The following is a 19,134-nucleotide window of genomic DNA, read 5'->3' as shown; positions in this document are numbered from 1 at the left end:
CTTTATATTTAGACTAGGTATTACAATGAATGAGAAGTGCTGAGTGGTTAATATTCCTTGCAGTGATTAAATGAAGCCTCAAAGTTGAATACACTCCATTGGTATCTAGCAGCATAGGTCATGCTTGTTAACTTCCACCACTACTTTGAATTAGGTCCAACCCAAAAACCTTAAAAGGTCATTTGAATTGACCAAACTGAATACCACCAAGGGTCAGGAGCCCTTGGGCAAGCCCCATTACCACTAGCTGTTCAAGTAGACAATGAAGAATGAATTAATATAGCCATTTATATTATTGCAAAGAGGGTACCTTCATTTGCGTTGAGATGAATGTTGTCAGTTTGCTTAAGAATAGAGCGTCTTACTGCTTTGGTGTAAACAATAGCGGCCACACATGTATTGACAGTGATATTTTTGCTTGTGGGTTTCAGATTTGTTAGAGTCAGAATTGCAGAGATATCCTCCCCAATAGTAGGTGTTCCAGAAAAGGTTATGGTTCCCGAAACATCATGTTCTGGAGCAGAGGTGGAATCTGCAGATCCATCAGCTGAAAATGGCATGAATCCAGAGCCGACACCAGCTATTTGCTGAGCTTTCCTGTAAATTTCTCTTTCTTTTGAAGCACCTGAATGAAAAACTCATTGTTAGTACAGGGTAACATTGTTGATTTTTTACATTTTTGTATTGCGTCTGTATCTGTAAATCTGTATCTGCGCATGTCTCACTACTGAAACCAATCACTCATCAGTGATAGGACAAATCAATGCCAGTGTCCATCTTCCAGTCTGTGTCTATCATGATCTGCTAAACTCCAGCCTTACCTTCAGTCTTGAACAGTTGTACAGTCTCCTCTACGCAACTAAAATTGCAACCAGAGGTTCCCTGGGGCTTCCAGGAACTGTGGCTGACTGACCTCCCATTTGATGATGCCTGTAAAATTTTGGGGCCAACACCACTTGGTAGAGCCAGCTGAATAACTGTGATTTTTTTTCCTGCCTATAAAGGTGTGTTCTAGTCACTACTGTAGGAGACATTCTTTCCACTGGCCACCAGTTTAGAAAGAATGTTTTCCCACGGACCTACAATATATTGGTCTTAGCAGGGGCTCCTGGAGACCTAAAAACTTGAGTGTCACCTCAGTTGAGGTTGCTGTTATTACATCCAAGATGGTGCCGCCCAGACGCAGTCCTGGACCTTTTGGTTATCTACATATGGGAGTCTTTTACAGGTAAATAGGATGGACAAAATATGTTAAATTCCTATATATTACTACAGAAAGATTGTTGTTGAAGAAAAATGATCTGGTCTGGTGACATGGTCTTTTTATGGACATAGAGGTAAATCCTAAATCCATTTGTAAATATATGAAGGCTTTCATATTTTTAAATCTACAGATTGCTCTTGTAAATTGTAAATTTTCTCTAATTATTTTAATGAGTGATGATAAGTGATATAATCAACATATGGTAGAAATCTTACCTTCTGAGGGCTTGTATAATTGTGTGATGTCCTCATAATTAGGTATACCCACACCTTTTGTGCAGATCATTAAGCCAACCTCTGTTGTGTCTATCCTTGATTTTATTTTATTTCCGTTATCCTGTACAGTATAGTAGTGGATGTCTGCATTTACCTCCGCAAATCCAAAAAGAGTGTCATATGACTTAGCTACATCTCCTTCTCTTATTGCCACTTGAGATGCTGGGCCTAGTTGGAAAATACCTGTAAGCAGAAAGATAGGGTCAAATCAAAGATTTTTTATATAATTACTGCTGTTTCATGTGTCCCATAGAGGTTATTCCATTTCTTTTGTGGTCAAAGGAACAAAAGTAATATCTTGGCAAATGACAAAAGGATAAAGACCACTCATTACATATTTTGTCATTTAGGAGTCTATTTGATATTTAATGGAAAATCAATGCTTATTTACTGGTAAAATAAGGCTGGGTACACACCTCCAATGGTTATCGTCCAATAATCGGCTCAGGGCCGATATGGTACGAAGTTCTGACATGTGTACAGTGCTTGACGTCCATCGTCCAAATGACTGTCTTGGCGGATCCATGAACGATGGACCACGAACGATGCCAGTGGGGTGCTGCTCTGTCGTTCATCCCCTCCCCTCTTTATAGAGCAGAACGGTGCTGTATGTACAGCACTCAATCATGCATTGTGCAGTCGTTAGTCGTTGGAAAGGATTGTGAAAGATCCTTTCCAATGACAATTATTGTTTTACGTGTGTACATAACCTAACACTACTCGCAGCTTTATGGCATCCACCAAGCATGTGATTAGTCTATACTTTACATATTGTGAAAAAGAAGGTGGGCACAGAGAGGGGAGCACTAGGGATAAGCTAGAATGCTTCCGGCATTCTCGCAAAAATTCCCTCGAACTTCCGATGGTATCCTGGGAATCCTCCTGTTTGCTATCCCTGGGGCACTAGAGGTTAATTAAACTCTACTGCCCCGGGATCAATGTAGATTCTCAGAGCTGCAATCATTTTTGCAGCTCTGGGAATCCTGTTTGCGATTCCTGGCAATAGAGGTTAAATGGGGACAAGTATCCCTCAGCCAGTCAGTTTTCCTCAGCCAATCAGAGAGCACTAGAGAGCAGGTTTTAAATGGGGCAGGTTTTAAATGGGGAAATTTCTAACCCATTTAACCTCTAGTGCCAGGGATCGCACACTGAGCTGATCAATGAATGCAGCAGGCGCTGCATTCATTGATCAGTGCAGCACGCAATCTTTTTTTTTTTTCTTTTTAAATTCGAGCTCGGCAAATTTACACCGGCCATTCTAGCTTACAATTTCAGGAAGCGAGAACAGCCGAATTTGGCGCAAAATCAAGTTTCAAAAACTCACTGGCTCATCCCTAGTAAGCACAAGGTTGATTGGTTATAATAGGTCATTTTGTTTCCTTGACTATATATAGTACATGAAGAGTATTCAGTATGTCTAATAGGTGTGTTTTCAGTTAAAATAAAAAAGTCCCTTATGTTAATGTCATAAATTGCTCCAACCATTATATGACCTTACCATAAGGGACTTTGTGTAAATGTAAGCTCCTTGGGGGAGGGTCATCCTGTGTGGGTCCTCCTCCTCCTGTGTCACTGTCTGTCATTTGCTTCCCCTTATTAATATACAGCACTGCGTAATATGTTGGCACTATATTAATCCTGTTTATTATTATTATTATTATTATTAAATTATTATTAATAATACATTGTAGGGAATTTGTGTAAAATGTAAGTTTTCTTTTTTATTATTTTTACCATCACTTGTCTCTTGAGGTGTTGAATCAAAAATCTGCCATCCGTTGTAAGAGCTACCAAGATCAGGTCGAGTACACCAACATTCATTCCAGCAATGAAAATTCCTGTTTCCAGAAAAAAAAAAAGAAAAAAAAAGCAAATTGTACTGATTGAAGCAACACTTTAAACAACAAATGTAATTAATCTGATATGTGCAAAGTAAAAGATTTAGGACATAATAAATTATCGGTGATGGATATGCAGTAATTATAAACTGAAAAAATGTGGGCAGTAAAAACCAAGCTGGTGCACAGAATCCCTAGTAGAATATTTATAACTTTCCCCTTAACAAAAGTGGAGTTACTCCATTAAGGAAAAAACCCTAGTACTCCAATATCATTATTAAACACACGGTGTCTCTATACACCATTCTGCGGATGGTGCACCATCCTGTTTAACAGCATCCACAGGGTGAATGAAGGTAAGTTGTGCAATAGTTTGGATCAACATGCTTAGCAGAGGTGTGACTGCGGCTTGTAAATTGCAATTAGACGGCTGGTTAGACAAAATTCCAATACATACCAAATGCTGTCATCACTTAACTCCACCGGGTCTCCTCTTACATTAAAGTATCTGTCAATGATCAAGTCGCCATTGGCGTCATGGGCAGAATTGTAGTTAGTAATTATCCGGCAGGGTAATCCCAAGGCTCTGCTGACTAATGGGACAGAAAGAGAATCATTGTAAAGGGAATGTACATATTACATTAGTTTATATGTATAATTCCAGATGTTATAATGTAATTTTTTTTTGGCATACATTATGTATAATCATTACTTTCATATAAATATGTGTTTACATGTTACCTACACTTTTTATGCTTTTTGTAGGAACCCAAACCCAACCTGGCTTCAGACATATAGGTAGCAATGTTAAAGTGTAGGTACACTGTAGTTCTAGGGTTTACTTGTGTTGGACATGTTTAAACTCTGTGACTATGTAGACCTCCATGGGTCCTCAATCTTGGCTGTATATTGGGCCTTAATTTCGGCCAAGGTCTAGATTAAATACCCCCCTTTTTAATGAAACAGCAAACCCCTTGACATGAAACTGCCTAATGTATGAAAATGGTCAGTAGAAGCTCTGACATTTGACAGGTGACAAGGCACCATACCAATGAATAAAATAAACCTTTCCTGTCTAGAAAAAAAAACTGAATGTATGGTTTTACAGTAACATTTTTTACCTAGTTTTTATATCTAAATAATTAATATCACTTCTGTCTTGTTATCTTTTAGCATATATGGGGCCATAAAGTATGTGATATTCATATGATATCATATGATATTGAATAGAAATGTACCTGTACACAGAACACCAGCAAAAACCCAGCACTGTCCATATTTTACTGGCTGCCTGTATTGAAACCAGCTCTTCAGAATGCTTGAGCTTCCATTCCAGGCACTTGGGTTTGTACCATCAGAATAATCTCCGCTCCAGTTACCACTCACCACTCCATTATCATCCTTACTGTTCACCTGAAATACATTGTACTCAAATGATTTATTGCCATTTTCAGAATTAATGTGGACCTATCCTTAATGTTATCAAATTACTTTTTTTTTATAGATAAACTTCATACAGACTATTTAATGTTCTGATAAGATTTAAGATATATTTATAATATATAATGTATGCCTATTTTGTACTTGTTAAAGCCTCCCCAGTGTAGACTTTAAAAAGACCTAAGATAGCTGTGTAGATCTGTTTTCTTGCATGCCAAGTGTCATGCCAGACTGCAGCCGTCGAACTTTTAAAAGTCTACTTTATTCTAACAGTACATGCTTGTTCAGCTAATGTTTATATTTAATATACTTTGCATGTATATTAGTTTAATTCTATGATCATTGCAGAGAGGAAGAATCTGGCTGGGCAAGGCAAAATTATTTGTTTAGGCAATATTTTCCTAAGGCTCAATATTTAATATGTATAACTAGTGCCAAAACAGTAGCATGATTTATTAGCTTGAGTCAGCTAAATGAAGCTCCTAGGATTGCCAGTAATCACGTGTACCTATGTTATGATGGTGTTTATTTTGTACCTAAAGACACTATCTAGATGTATTCTTTTGGAGTGCATACCAATGTGTGGGAGTGTACAGAGTGTATAACAACAAGAGTACAACAACAACATTTTTGTAAGGTTTTGAAAAGAAAAGTTTGAAGTTTGAAAAAAGAAAACAGCCTAAAAAATACTTTCACACATGTTCCTGTGTTTTAAAGAATTACCAAAAACACCAAAGTGTCACTCCCTTTGGTGGCTCCAGCATCAACCTCATCTAGAACAGTCTTTTGAATTTTTGAGCTATTTTTGCAGTCCAGTACAAGCAAATAGAGCTTGTTGGCTACACTTCCTAAATTCCATGGTAGAGGAATCACAAAAGTGAGGCAAACACTTTATGTATGGCATATTCTTGCCAAAGTGGGCAAAAACTGTACAGAAAGTGGTTTGCTAGATAAGCAGCACAGTCCAGTCTACAGGTTGTAGACCTTGTTTAATATAACCATAAGGATGAGTTTTCACTAGCTTCAAAAGACTTTCAGATTCCTGCCAAGTGCTATCCACCCACCACATCCTACAGAGTACAATGAATCTAGTGCCCACATCTCTATTTTTTCAGGTATCATATTGCTTTCTACCAATGTTGCTTGCATAATATTGAGCAGCAGGCCATTTATTTACATGTTTTTGTTTCCCCTACTGTGGTCCTGGCACTGCCAAGAGATTCATAAAAATACGGGAGGATGGGTCCTGTTGGCTTGAGCATGATTCTGCACATAGTGACCATGGACACACCTTAAGATGGACCACCTTTTTCAGTCACCAACGGGTCACCAAAGGGCTGAGAAATGAAATATTCCACATCATTTTTGGTCCTGTAAGTTAATACTTTTCTGGGATAAAGTGAGATTAATAATTAAAAAAATAACTGACATTTATATATAATAAATATTCCAAGTGATCCTGAGTTCTTTTCATTCCATTGCAATGATATACCGAAAATGAAAAAAAAAACTTCAGTGGTTAGACATTTATTAAACATGGCTTGTATTTGTATATCATTATGTTGGTGGAGTTCAGATATACCTTCCATAGGTTTATGTTTTTTTTCTTTTTATAGTTCTCAGACACTTGGGATGGTTGGAAGAAGTACCAAAACAAATCCTGGAATATGCCAGATTTAGTTTAGAAGAAGAGATGTCTGTGGATCCATAAAAGGAAAGATGGACAGATATGTATCATAAGTGTAGAGAATAGTGAAAGTAACCCCCCCCCATCTTATCCTGTTGTCTTCATCCCGGTTTAAATAATCTGTTGTTAGATGTCTTAGGTTAGCTCAAGATATGTAAATAAAAGACCATAATAAAAATGAGACAGTAGAAATTGTTTATTCGAATTATGTTGTGGTTACTGTCTTTACTTTTTCCCTTTCCTATGTAATTTTTTGTCTGAAAATTTAAAAATTTCCAAATAAAGAATGATATAAAATAAATATTCTACAGAAAGACTAACTGTTGTTCCCCTAACACCCACTGAAGTCTTAGGTTACTTACACACATCAGAATATTCTAGTCCAATACGAGCCTCAGGGCTTGTCTCGGATGTGAATCTGACATGTGTACAGCGACCTTCCGACATCGTTCATGAATCTGTCTTGGCGGACGAACGACTGCAATGGAAGTAAAGGGAGGAGAGCGCAGTGGCCACTCGAGCCACTCACTCGGTATTCCCTCTATAGAACAGAACAGCGCTCTTTGTACAGTGCTTGTTCATTTATCTTTGTGTCTTTCAGTCATTTGAAACGATCGTGAAAAATTGTTTCCAATGACAAAAATCTAACGTGTGAACATTATCACTCTTCACACTCTCTCCCAGTATTTTTTCAATAAGCTTACGCAATGTCAAGAAATGTATTTTCGTCCAGAGTTTTGCTAAGTTTTTGCCAAGATTATTTTGCCAAAATCTTCTCCAGCACTTCCCAAAGATTCTCAAAGGGGTTAAGGTATGTCATGGTAAGATATGTGTGAAAATGTCTTATGCTCACTGAACTATTCTTTCACAATCTGATCCTGATGAATCCTGGCATTGTCAGCTTAGAATACTCCTGTACCAGAAAACATTCAATGATATAAAAGTCTAGTCATTCAGTATATTCTGGTGGTCAGTTGACACTTTTTTTTTGGGCTCATAATGTTGTTGATTGAAGTCTTGACCACATGAACCAACCCCAGACCAAGGCATGGGCTAAATTATCCAGAAGGATGGTACCCACCATGGAGTTTTATTTTTATTTTTTCTAACACACAAAGTCTTTTTCTTTCAGACATGGACTGGCTCACAAGAGGACTGGCATATCCGGTACTGGAGATATTTCTGGTGTGTCCCAGTCATATGCGCTCAGAATTAGTTTTTTATGATCTCTGGTGGGCATCTGGCTCGTGCTACCTAACAAAACAAAAATACCAATGTGCCAGGAAAGCTATGCTTTTTGGTAGGCTCACTACTTCAAGCAGGCCCCAAGTCCCCAGCCCAACCTTACTTTTCTTTACTGCATACATGGAAAAAAATATACAACAAAGTTCAAAACTCTTTTGTCATGAGACTAGATGAGGGCCATTCATGGGGTATAGTCTGTAGAGATCTCAAAACTGGAATCCATGAGAGAAAAAAATCAGACAGATGATGAATAGATATAATTATGTCATTTGTTCATCACTTACTATAGAACTCAGGACTCTGCAGATATGTAAAGGATTGTTGCGCTTTCTGACATCTTCAGACGCATTTCTGCGAAAGCTCAGAGTGGAATCCAATAGTACGAAAGCAATGTACAGAATCTGTGCCTGAAACTGAATACCAAAGTATCTGTGAATAATATATTCAGTGTAACAATTTAATTCATTCAAATGTTTTAAAAGTCAGTCATAATCATTAAAGTCCAACTAAAGCCATAAGTGTTACCTTTGCAATTTTTTTTTACTGACGGGTGGCGCTAGTGGCCATTGGCACTTATTTCTGTCCTTAAAAATTCTAACTAATAATTGGAGGACTTACCCTTTAGTCTTGGTGCTATTTAGTTAGCCAAGGTTCATCAAAGTATTTAAACCCATGAACAAACACTGACTTTAGTGCAAATTACTTCTAAAATTCTAAAAGTTCTAAAATGTGGTGGTCCTTTCTTTTAGAGACTGTATCTATGGACAGGAATTATTATTACTATTACCCAGTATTTATATAGCGCCAACATATTACACAGCGCTTGACAAAATCCATTGTCATATCACTATCTGTCACTCAAAGGGGCTCACAATCTAATGTCTATACTATAGTCATATGTCGTTAAGGGAAAGGATATTAACCTAACTGCATGTTTTTTTGGAATCTTAACCCCAGGCTCTAGGTTACCCAGTCTGTCGGCCTCTTCCAGGTTACCCTGTCTGTCTAGGTTCTAGTGTCGGCCTCTCCTGCTTTCAATTTTTCTTCAGGCACAGAATAATACTGTTAGTGCTGATAGTAATTCAGTGTCTTTGTTAACTAAACAGAAATCTCCAGCTGTATTTTGTTGAATACAAATCTTAATGTAATAGAAAAAGAGAAAGCAGGAGGGGTGTACAGTAGGTAAACATAAAGGAAAACCTAAGGAAGTAAATTAATGCAGCCAAAACATCCAAGTAAAATTCAATATTCTAACGTTTTGCTTTTAGGAATAAATACACATCAGGACCTATTTATCAAAAACTGTTAAACAAATAAAAGTTTGCCCCTATTTTTGTAAGGGAACACTAGATAGCATTACTACAAAATCATAAACTTGGGCCCATAAACTTAGGCTGCATATACATGCTATATTTTGGTCGTTGGATGCAATGTTTCATGACACAAACGATCTTTCATGTATACAGATAGACCCCAGGTTACATATGTGATAGGGGCTGTAGGTTTGTTCTTATGTTGAATGTGTATGTAAGTCAGAACAGGTACATTATTTTAATAAATGCAATTAGGACAATTGTTTGTCTCAACATATTATTAGGCAGCATGGTGTCAGTTACTGTATAAAATCCTCACTGTAAGTTAATTACAAACAAAGCAAAAAAAAAAAAACAAACTTTATGGAGCATAGACATTCATTTTCTTCTGGAGCAAGCTGTGCTTTGATATGCAAAAAGAAACAATTGCATAGTTTATCTTAGTCATTAAAGAATTAAAAAAGGCTACAGAAAGAGCTCAGTCCTTAAGATCACAAACAACCTCAGCTGTGTTCAGCAAAAGATTTCTTCTGTAAATCATGTAAACTGCCCCCCTCCCCCCATCCAGCCTCCGTCCTGCACATGAGCGAGCAGGGAAGCCCCATTCGTATCTAGGAGTCGTTCGTATGTCGGATGTTCTTAAGTCGGGGACTACCTGTATACAGGGCTGTTCTGTTTTATTGAAAGGGGAGGAAAGAAAACCAGTGAGCAGCACTCTGCTATGCTCTCCTCCCTTTACTTCCATTGTGGTCGTTCATCTTCTGTCGTTCATGAATCTGCCAGGATGGATCCATGAATGACGTTGGACAGCCTCTGTACACATGTCAGATTCTTGTCTGAGACAAGCCGGCCGAGAGCCACCCTTCAATATAGATACTTACTAACAAAACATTTTGTATAGAGTAAACAAGTCTTAAATATGATTATAGAAAGGATTTACTACTTCCCAGAAGATGCCATATGAAAACAATGTGCAGTTTATGTATAGAAGAATGATTTATTTTTATTTTTAGTCTAGTTGTGTTGGACTGATTGACTGTATTTATGGCCATTATCACTCGTATTATTGTAGAGCTTTTAAGGGCAAATGTACATACATAAGATGAGATATGGCCATTTTGAGATCAGTTTGTGGTTCACCTCTATTCCATAACAAAACAGCTGTACATGATGGGTGCATAATGAGATAAATGATCAATACTTTCCTGGCATCATATGTTTAGTAGTTAACAAGTTTACTAGTTTCCATTGACCGATTGTTGTTAGGGAGCGCTCCCAACTCAATGAGAATAGAAAAAATATGGGCTTCCCTGAATAATGTTCAGTTGTGATATATTTCTGATAGATTTGATATTTTTATTGAATCTAATATTTATTCTATTAATATACTAATTTAATACATTTAGGGGACAGCCAGTGATTGGTAGTAGTGTCCTAGAGAAGATTGTTGCATTAGGAAATCTCAGGAATTCAGGAGGTTGCAGGTGGTAAGAATGGAATAAAGGAGACTAGTTTCAGGATTCTGTCTAGTGTGCAGGACATGCTGACACAATAGGAGACTTGGTAAATACCTGGGAAATGCCAAGTTAAAGATAAATGCTTCCCCGGGCATATTGATGTGATCTGACACTGAGTTCAAGCTTTCCATCAGTATCAATTGGTGAGTCATAGGTTATTCTCGTTGTCATGAAAGAACCTGTTTATGCAAGGTGAACTTACAACATACCAAAAGGACTTGCTGAAAGATTAGAACTTGGTAGATGTCTAGAACTAGAATATTCTAATAATATATGCTACAAGTAATCAGATTATCTCTGTCTTCTGAGAACAAAGAGGCTTCTGGGTGTGGTCCTCAGGGGAGATCAGGACATAGGCCCATTGTGATGTAAATAGGACTAGCAAGGTGAACAATGTTAGTGTGGTTTTCCAGGAAAGAACTGTAACATTTGTGGTTTATAAATAAATTGAAAACAAAAAATAAGGGTTCCTAATCAAGAATACCAGTTTTTCACTAGATCGGTTCATAAACCCAAGAGCATAAGTATGAGATGGTATATAGATACATAAGTGTTTAGGTGATGTTCTGGCTACACTTTGGCCAATTTATTGGACCAGTCTTGTCCTATAGTTACCCATGGTTTACAGTATCTTTATATAAAAATATCTGAAAGGATAAAATGAATTCTCCAATGGCACTGCACAGACTAACTTCAAAATAAGCTTGCTTTTAAGGCAGGCTCAGAGCCGACAAGAAGAAGACAGCATAGGCACAGGGGCCTCATGACTGGGTGTTAATGGGAACCAGTCATGAAGGAGTTAAGGTAGGAAGAGAAGGGTGTGGGTTATGGTGGGGGAAATAATGGAGGTGGAGCTATGGCAGAGCAGTTAAAAAGGGCTGGCCAGGAATTATTAAGGGGCTTCCTGGTCATAAGTCTCCGGGAATTGATGGCTTTACAGCTGAGTATTATAAAACCTTTAAAGAGATTCTTGTTTCTCGCCTAGTCTTGCTCTTTAATCAGGCTATCTCTGATGGCTGTCTGCCTGAGGAAATGCTTAGAGCCATTATAATTACTATCCCAAAGGAGGGGAAAACTCCAACTCTTCCACAAAACTTTAGGCCTATTTCATTACTAAACACCGATCTTAAAATCTTTGCCAAATTAATTGCAGTGAGAATTCAAGAATTTCTTCCCTCATTGGTACATAGTGATCAAGTAGGATTTGTATCAGGTAGACAGGCGTCAGAGGCAACTCGACGCATGATTAATCTCCTAACCATTGCAGAAAAATCTGGGAAACCTGCAATTTTTCTCACATTGGACGCTGAGAAAGCGTTCGATAGAGTTCAATGGAGCTTTTTACGTGCAGTATTACAAAAATTTGGATTGGAAGGACCTATTCTCTCTGCAATTATGGCATTATATAGGTACCCCTCAGCTCAAGTATTTCTTTCCAATATGATGTCTGATCCTTTTATTATATCCAATGGAACACGCCAAGGTTGCCCTCTATCACCAACGCTATTTGACCTAATTATGGAACCATTTGCACAATCTATAAGAGACAACGGCAATATACATGGAATACGGGTTGGTGATTCCTCACATGTTATAGGATTATTTGCGGATGATGTAATTCTGTCATTAACAAACCCACAGGGCTCACTTTTGGCTGTGTTGCAAACGATTGTTGAATTTAGTTCGGTGAGCTATTATAAAATTAATGACGCGAAATGTACTGTTCTACCAGTGAATATCTCCCCTTGTTTACAAAAATAACTACAGAAGCAATTCCCGTTTAAATGGGCTACATCTAGTGTTGAATATTTGGGGATCCAACTAACTTCATCACTGTCCTCTTTAATTAAGGCGAACTTTTCACATTTGATAGAAATAGTAAAGAAAGATCTAGTTAACCTATCTAAAGTCGAATTATCATGGTCAGGACGAATAGCGGCATTTAAAATGACAGTACTACCTAAAATTCTATATTTTTTTAGAACCATTCCGGTGGTTCTCCCTAACTCATTAATATTGACATTACAAAAGGTATTAAAGCAATTTATATGGTTTGACAAAAGACCACGGATACCGCAATTACCTATGTTTAGAGCAAAGAGAGTGGGAGGCATGGGGGTTCCTAATATAATGGATTACTATCTGGCTTCTTTAATGGATCATCTGGAAGAATCTATTAGATCTGATATAAATAAAAGATGGTTAGATATAGAAAGAAGGTTTATACCAACTGGTAATTATCTGGCCTTTCTACTAGCCAACTCACGCTCCCATGTGGAGATAAAGCTGTGTTTACCACCAACAGAGGCTATGATATTTATCTGGAAGAAACTTAAAAATAAAAAGTGTACTAATATGCACAGTACTAAAATTCCAGTGCCTATACACTATTTTGAACTCCTTATCCCAAACCTTAATATTCAATCCTGGTATAATTTGGGATTTCAATATATGTCGGATTTACCACGGTTTCATTCCTTCCTAGATACTTTTAAAATGTATCAAATAAATCATCTTCTGAGTTCTCTCCCGGAAGGAGAGTTTTTGGTCCCTGAGATATTGTGGCATAGATCGCAGAAGATTACACGTAACAAAGGCGGAATTTCAATGTATTATAATTTTTTTCAAAATAAAAATACCTGGAGTAAAACTCATACCTTTATCACATGGGAACAGGACTTAAAGATTACGTTTACTCTTTCTCAATGGAAAACTGCAATCAGTTATAGTTATAAAGCCTCTAAATGTACATCACATTGGGACAATTACCAGAAAATTTTATATAGATGGTACAGAACACCATTTAGACTAGCAAAGTTTGTACCAGATTACTCTCCATTGTGTTGGAGGCAATGTGGGGAATTAGGTACTTATTTACAAATGTTTTGGGAATGTAGGAATATCCGTAGTTTTTGGAATTCTATCTTTGTCCTAATTTCGAGAGTCACAGGTTTTTTTACAAAGCCGAATGCAGCATTAGCACTCTTGAACTTGGGACTGGAGAAATTCCCAACTTGCTATCGTACCATAGTTACTCATGTACTTATTGCCGCTAGAAGTGCAGTAGTTACTAAATGGAATCACTCAACAACTCCTAATGTTTCTGATGTGGTGCTGAAAATACACTCAAATTACTATTATGAACGTGCCTTAGCATATAGCAACTTTCAAGCCCACAGATTTCATTCACATTGGAATGTGTGGGAAAAATTCTTGCCTATCAATCATTAAAATTGTCTAAAATTTGTTTAGATCTACGTATCCTGCAAAGCTGTCTGTTGATAATATCATTGCCCATTGTGTTTAGTTAGCTTACTTTCTTTTTCCTAACTGTAATTTCTTTTGATATTCATAAGATATTAGTCATAATGTATCGCTACAATCACCTAATTTGTCTTTGTATTTCTTTTCTACTTTGTCTTTTGCTGTAATCTTTAAAAAAATCTTCAATAAAAATTATGTTTAAAAAAAAAAAAAAAAGGGCTGGTCAGGAAAAGGAGGGCATTGGTAGTTGGCGTAGCTAGAGTGAGCTTCCCTCCCGCCAGAACCTTGGATAAATTTTCTGTTAGAAAGTTTGGTTGGGTTGGGGCAGTTGGGGTCCTGGAGAAAGGCAGGGTCTAGTTGATGATGGAATGTTGGTAAAAGGACTCATCAGTGGGATGGTGTTCATAGTGAAGGCAAGTTTTGATGGCAGATGTTGGACAGTGAGGAGTTTGGTGTAAGGTTGATATCAAAACCCGAGGCAAGGGTGCGCGCCTAGGGGACAAAAATATCATTCTGTTGGTTTTCGGTGGCGTGTTGGTTTTTGTTGGGGGGTTCCCGGATTTGCAACCATATATATATATATAAATATATATATATGTTTGTAATGTTTTATATAAATGTTCTTAATAAATAGCTGACTCCAGCCAATTTGTTCCAAACACAGTTGTATGTATTATTTGAAGGGTTCAAATGAAGATGAAGGTTCTAAAAGATTATGTAAAAAAAAGTGCAGTGTTTTTTTTACAGATTAAAGAACAATGTTCAGTCCACAACTCTTTGAAGCCACATTCACAAGTCACACCCCTTTTCTAGAAAAGGCTGTAGCTGTATTGAAAATATATTAAAAAAATATTGAAAAAATACATTCTGCGTTTACACAGATGCAAAAGTACAAGATGGGTGCATTAAAAATACAAATATCCTGCTATTACCTGCCCATAATTCCATGGATATGAACTGGGATTTTTGGAATCGCCACCATAGATAACACCAAATTCTGACAGCACATACTCCTGCCTTTGAGCTTCATCTGCCAGGTAAACCATATCAGCTGCAAGAATGAAAATAAAAATGGGTGTTACCTAGACATGTCTGAACTGTTTGTGTCTTGTTCTTGGCATGTAATTTGCACTACACAGCTCCAAAAAATGCACTTGCCTAAAATCCTGATTGACAGCAGTATACATCATTTCTTTAAAATCCTACAATCATTTGCAGATTACTAGTCAGCACATGGCATGACCCATTTTACAACTAGTTCTTTGTGTTTAGGAGGCACATGACAGTGCTCGTTGACAAATCATTCAATGTCATGAGCAGAAACTGTGACACACTGGAATCTTAGAGCTTTAATTTACTTCTAGGTAATATGGGACTCATCATATGGATCATCAAGATGTATTTAAGAGATATTGTCACCAAAAGAAGAAAATAGATTGTATCTAAAACTAAAGACTAAAACATTATTTAACTGCCTTTGTTGGGCACAACTTTTTTTTCCTTTACAGTGTCTCAGGATCTGACACTTCAGGAGGTGTTGGATGGCTGTGCTTTTAATTCTCCCAATGTGTTTAACTTTCCCAATGTGTGTTAGTCACATTCAATTGGATTTATTCTTGAAATGCTGAATACTTTTTTGTTTTATCTTTTCAAGTTACTTTAGGTTACTTATTACTTCAATAGCACTGGTTGAACATGACTACTACTAGTGACAGCAAAGATTTGCTTCAAGGTAGGTGGTACTTACTGGTATTACAATGTTATGTACCACCTACATACTTTTTCTTTACTTTTATCTAGTTATCAGGAGTACCTCCTGTACGCTCTGAAAGTAGAACTTTTGTGAACATTTTTTTTGACTTACCTTTACTGAAGCCCTTTATCTATACACAAACTGAGCCCACTTTTTGCCTCCAGCGCTTCCATCTTTTTTCTTCCGGATTCTGCTCACATTAGCCAATTTCACACTGTGCAGGAGTGGGATCAGGTGAAGTTTCTTCCTCAAAATGTAAAAAAAATTGCTGATCTCACTGCATGAGATGGGCACTTTTTTTACATTATAGGAAAGCCCTGATGATGAATGCCAAATCTCGAGCATGCACAAAAGGAGCAGCCCACAGCCTTATTGGATATGTGGCACAAATATCCCAGGAGGCTGCAAGCTCCCATTCATTTTTTACCGCACTAACCAAACTATTTAACCTTTCCCTTTCTACTGATATTTACCCTACTGCTTTCAAACATGCCATTATTCCCCCTATTCTGAAGAAACCTTCACTAGACCCTTCTATACCTTCTATCTAATGTCCTATCTTCTTTCTCCCATATGTTTCCAAACTTCTTGAGTGCCTTGTCTAATAAAGACTCACTGATTACCTGAGCAACAACTCTCTCCTTCACCCTCTCCAGTCTGGCTTTTGAGTTTCCCATTCTACCAAAAAAGCTCACCTCATTAGAGCTAAATCTCAAGGCAACTTTTAACTCCTCTTTCTCATTGATCTCTTCTCTGCTTTTGACACTGTTGATCACCCCCTTCTAATCCAAATCATTGGTATCTTTGACATTTCTCTCGCTTGGTTTGCTTCCTGCTTGTCTGATGGATTCTTTCAAATTTCTTTCAATGCTAATTCCTTCTCTCCTACTCTCCTCCCTGTTGGTGATCCCCGAGGGTCAGTCTTTGGATAGATTCTCTTCTCTGTACACCTCCTCACCTGGTAGTCTCATAGCCTCCTTTGGTTTACAGTACCATCTGTATGCTGATGACACTCCTGACCTGTCTCCCTCATTATGGATGACTGACAGATTTCTGAAACTTAACCTGCATAGACAGAACTCATCATCTTGCCCCCCTCACATTCCAAATCTCCCCCTGACATATATCTAACTGTTAAAAACACTGTTATTCGTCCCTCCCCTCAGGCAAATTGTCTTGGTGTCACCATCCATTCTGCCTTCTCATTTACCCCCCATATTGAGAACATTTCCAGGTCCTGTCGCTTTCACTTGCGCAACGTCTCCAAAATTCACCCCTACCTGTCCTAAGAGAACACCAAACTGCTTGTACATGCTCTTATCATCTCTTGTCTGGACTACTGTAACATCCTCCTCTCTGGTATTCCACTAACCCGACTCTCTCCTCTACAATCTATTATGAATGCTGCAGCCAGACTCATCCATCCTTCCCTCATACGTCTGGAGCTTCCACTAGTCAAGTATAGTACATATCGTCCAATTACTGCATCAGCAGGGGTGAAGATGGTAATATCCACAGAGTTGGATCCACTAGAGTTTCTCTGAGCTCCCCAGCTGTTTCTTGATGAAGATGGGGAATCATTGAAACTGTATTCAAGAAGTGAGTTACCTGCCAGAGTAGAAATAAGGAACTATAAGGTCGTAAATGAGAAGTAAATTGTCTTTGTTATTTGCATATGAACTTATTATATACTGCTACAGTATGGTAGGTTCACCAAGCTGACAATAACTATGAATATGGTGCAATGTACAGATCCTGTGTTTTCGCCTAAAGACTACAGAGTAATACTTTACACATGATTGATTTACCATTACTTGAGGTTCATTACAGTGCCATGTACTGGGGAGAAATACCATAATGGTGCATTTATTCTGGTGACAACTGTAAAAGGTGGAGATTTGCTTTTATTTTCTTGTATGCCTTGGGGATAGAAATTCTAAAGTGATGTAGTGCGAGTTTTGGTTATAATAAATTTAGCAGGGGTTCCCTAAGACCTCACAGTTATCCCTGAAATCATTAGTATTAGTTATTCATGGTTCCTCCATGATACAAAGTTTGAGAAAAGCTGCTCTAGATAAACATTTCTTTTTCCCTGGACAAAATTAAAGCGGAAGCTAATTGCTGCTATAAAACCTTGTATGTTCAAATTCAAAATATTAGCTTTACCTCCTGTAGTAGGAACAAGAGTTACAGTGAACTGTAACCTATCTTCAGCTTTCACTGGTGCAGAGAACTGCAGTTTTATTGTGAATTCCTTTCCTCTGCGTACAGTCAGGTCATTTCCCATGTAGGATTGACAATTATGTGCAGATTTATTGGACTGGACCTGTAGATCATAGCTGGTCAATTGCAGACCTGTAGGCAAGAGAATGTAATATTATATAAACATGAAAAAAAATGTCTATTTATGTGCTTTTTTAATTACAAATACATAGAAGGAAATTGTACAGAGAAGAAACCTGCATCATAGCAGCATAACGTATTGCACACATCAGCCATAAGACTCACCATGAAATCAATCTCTGACCTAGTATAGAGACCAAAAGTCTTTTCTAGACTACATTGCAATAAGTGAAGATGTTATTAAGGGCTATTTCAGTGGAGAACTTTTACTATATTAATGTTCTATGGATACAAATTCTGGAGTTTGTTCAGACACCTATTAGACCTCTTTTGTTGAACAACCAATCGTCTTTAATGTTACAAAACAAGTCCAGGTTAATAGGCCTTATTTAAGGCTGGAGAGGATACACTTTCATCAGTGAAGCTGGGTGATTGAGTAAACCTGGAATAAATCTGGTCCAGGATCCAAAACATTTGCCTATAAATAGCAAAACACTTTTAAGAAATCCATTCCAGGTTTGCTTTGCCACCCCGCTTCACTGATGAATGTGTATCCTATCCAGCCTTGGAGAGCTTTAATACATCAGGGCCAGTGTGACTAAAAGGTTAAACACTGCCAAGTTTCCCTTATAGTTACCAAATGTAAAGATTGGCTTCCATATGTTACATGTTATTTCTTCCAGTCGTTCATACCCATTACATGGCCTCAACTCTAGGCTGTCATTGGTATTCACACCAGGACAGGGACTTCTGGGAAGCCCATCTATATCCAACAACCGCCACTGTCACACAGTAGTTTTCTCACCACTATGAAATAGTACAAACCTACGACTTCTAAATATGTCTTTATAATTGTAATTTTTAATTTGTTTATCTGCTCTCCATTGCAAGGGTAAATAGACAATGGTAGAAAAATTTCTTAACGCCTGATCCTGGACATTTTTTTTTCATGACCGTGATGTTTATTTTCATAACGTGATGTCAAATGTATTTATTGGGGACAGAGATAATGCATTTTCTGAGATGGATATAATAGCCATTTTGCCTTTCTGTTCCAGAGTTCCATCACACCTTCTCTTGCACAAGTATCAAAGAGGCAAAAAGTGAGGCAAAATCTTTTTTTCTTTAAATTTTTCTTTTTAGATTCAAATACAGAAAAAATAACTCTTCCCTATTCTAACCAAAACTAAAATAA

At 37.6% G+C, this 19,134-nt stretch overlaps 1 protein-coding gene across 1 annotated transcript in view; it reads right to left on the bottom strand.

The window, feature by feature from the left end:
- LOC140325388 (protein-glutamine gamma-glutamyltransferase E-like) overlaps positions 1-19,134 on the bottom strand; it is a 39,199-nt gene that overhangs the window by 6,831 nt on the left and 13,234 nt on the right. Inside the window, exons 2-10 of the mRNA XM_072403212.1 lie at positions 17,763-17,951; positions 17,034-17,204; positions 14,776-14,894; positions 8,034-8,162; positions 4,616-4,790; positions 3,835-3,970; positions 3,274-3,377; positions 1,480-1,722; positions 311-625 (exon numbers count right to left, since the gene is read on the bottom strand). Of these exons, the coding sequence (XP_072259313.1) occupies positions 311-625; positions 1,480-1,722; positions 3,274-3,377; positions 3,835-3,970; positions 4,616-4,790; positions 8,034-8,162; positions 14,776-14,894; positions 17,034-17,204; positions 17,763-17,951 (1,581 nt within the window). The remainder of the gene's footprint in view (positions 1-310; positions 626-1,479; positions 1,723-3,273; positions 3,378-3,834; positions 3,971-4,615; positions 4,791-8,033; positions 8,163-14,775; positions 14,895-17,033; positions 17,205-17,762; positions 17,952-19,134) is intronic.

Source organism: Pyxicephalus adspersus, chromosome 3 (assembly GCF_032062135.1).
Source record: "Pyxicephalus adspersus chromosome 3, UCB_Pads_2.0, whole genome shotgun sequence".
Taxonomy (NCBI): domain Eukaryota; kingdom Metazoa; phylum Chordata; class Amphibia; order Anura; family Pyxicephalidae; genus Pyxicephalus; species Pyxicephalus adspersus.
This window is presented reverse-complemented; position numbering and strand designations above follow the sequence as displayed.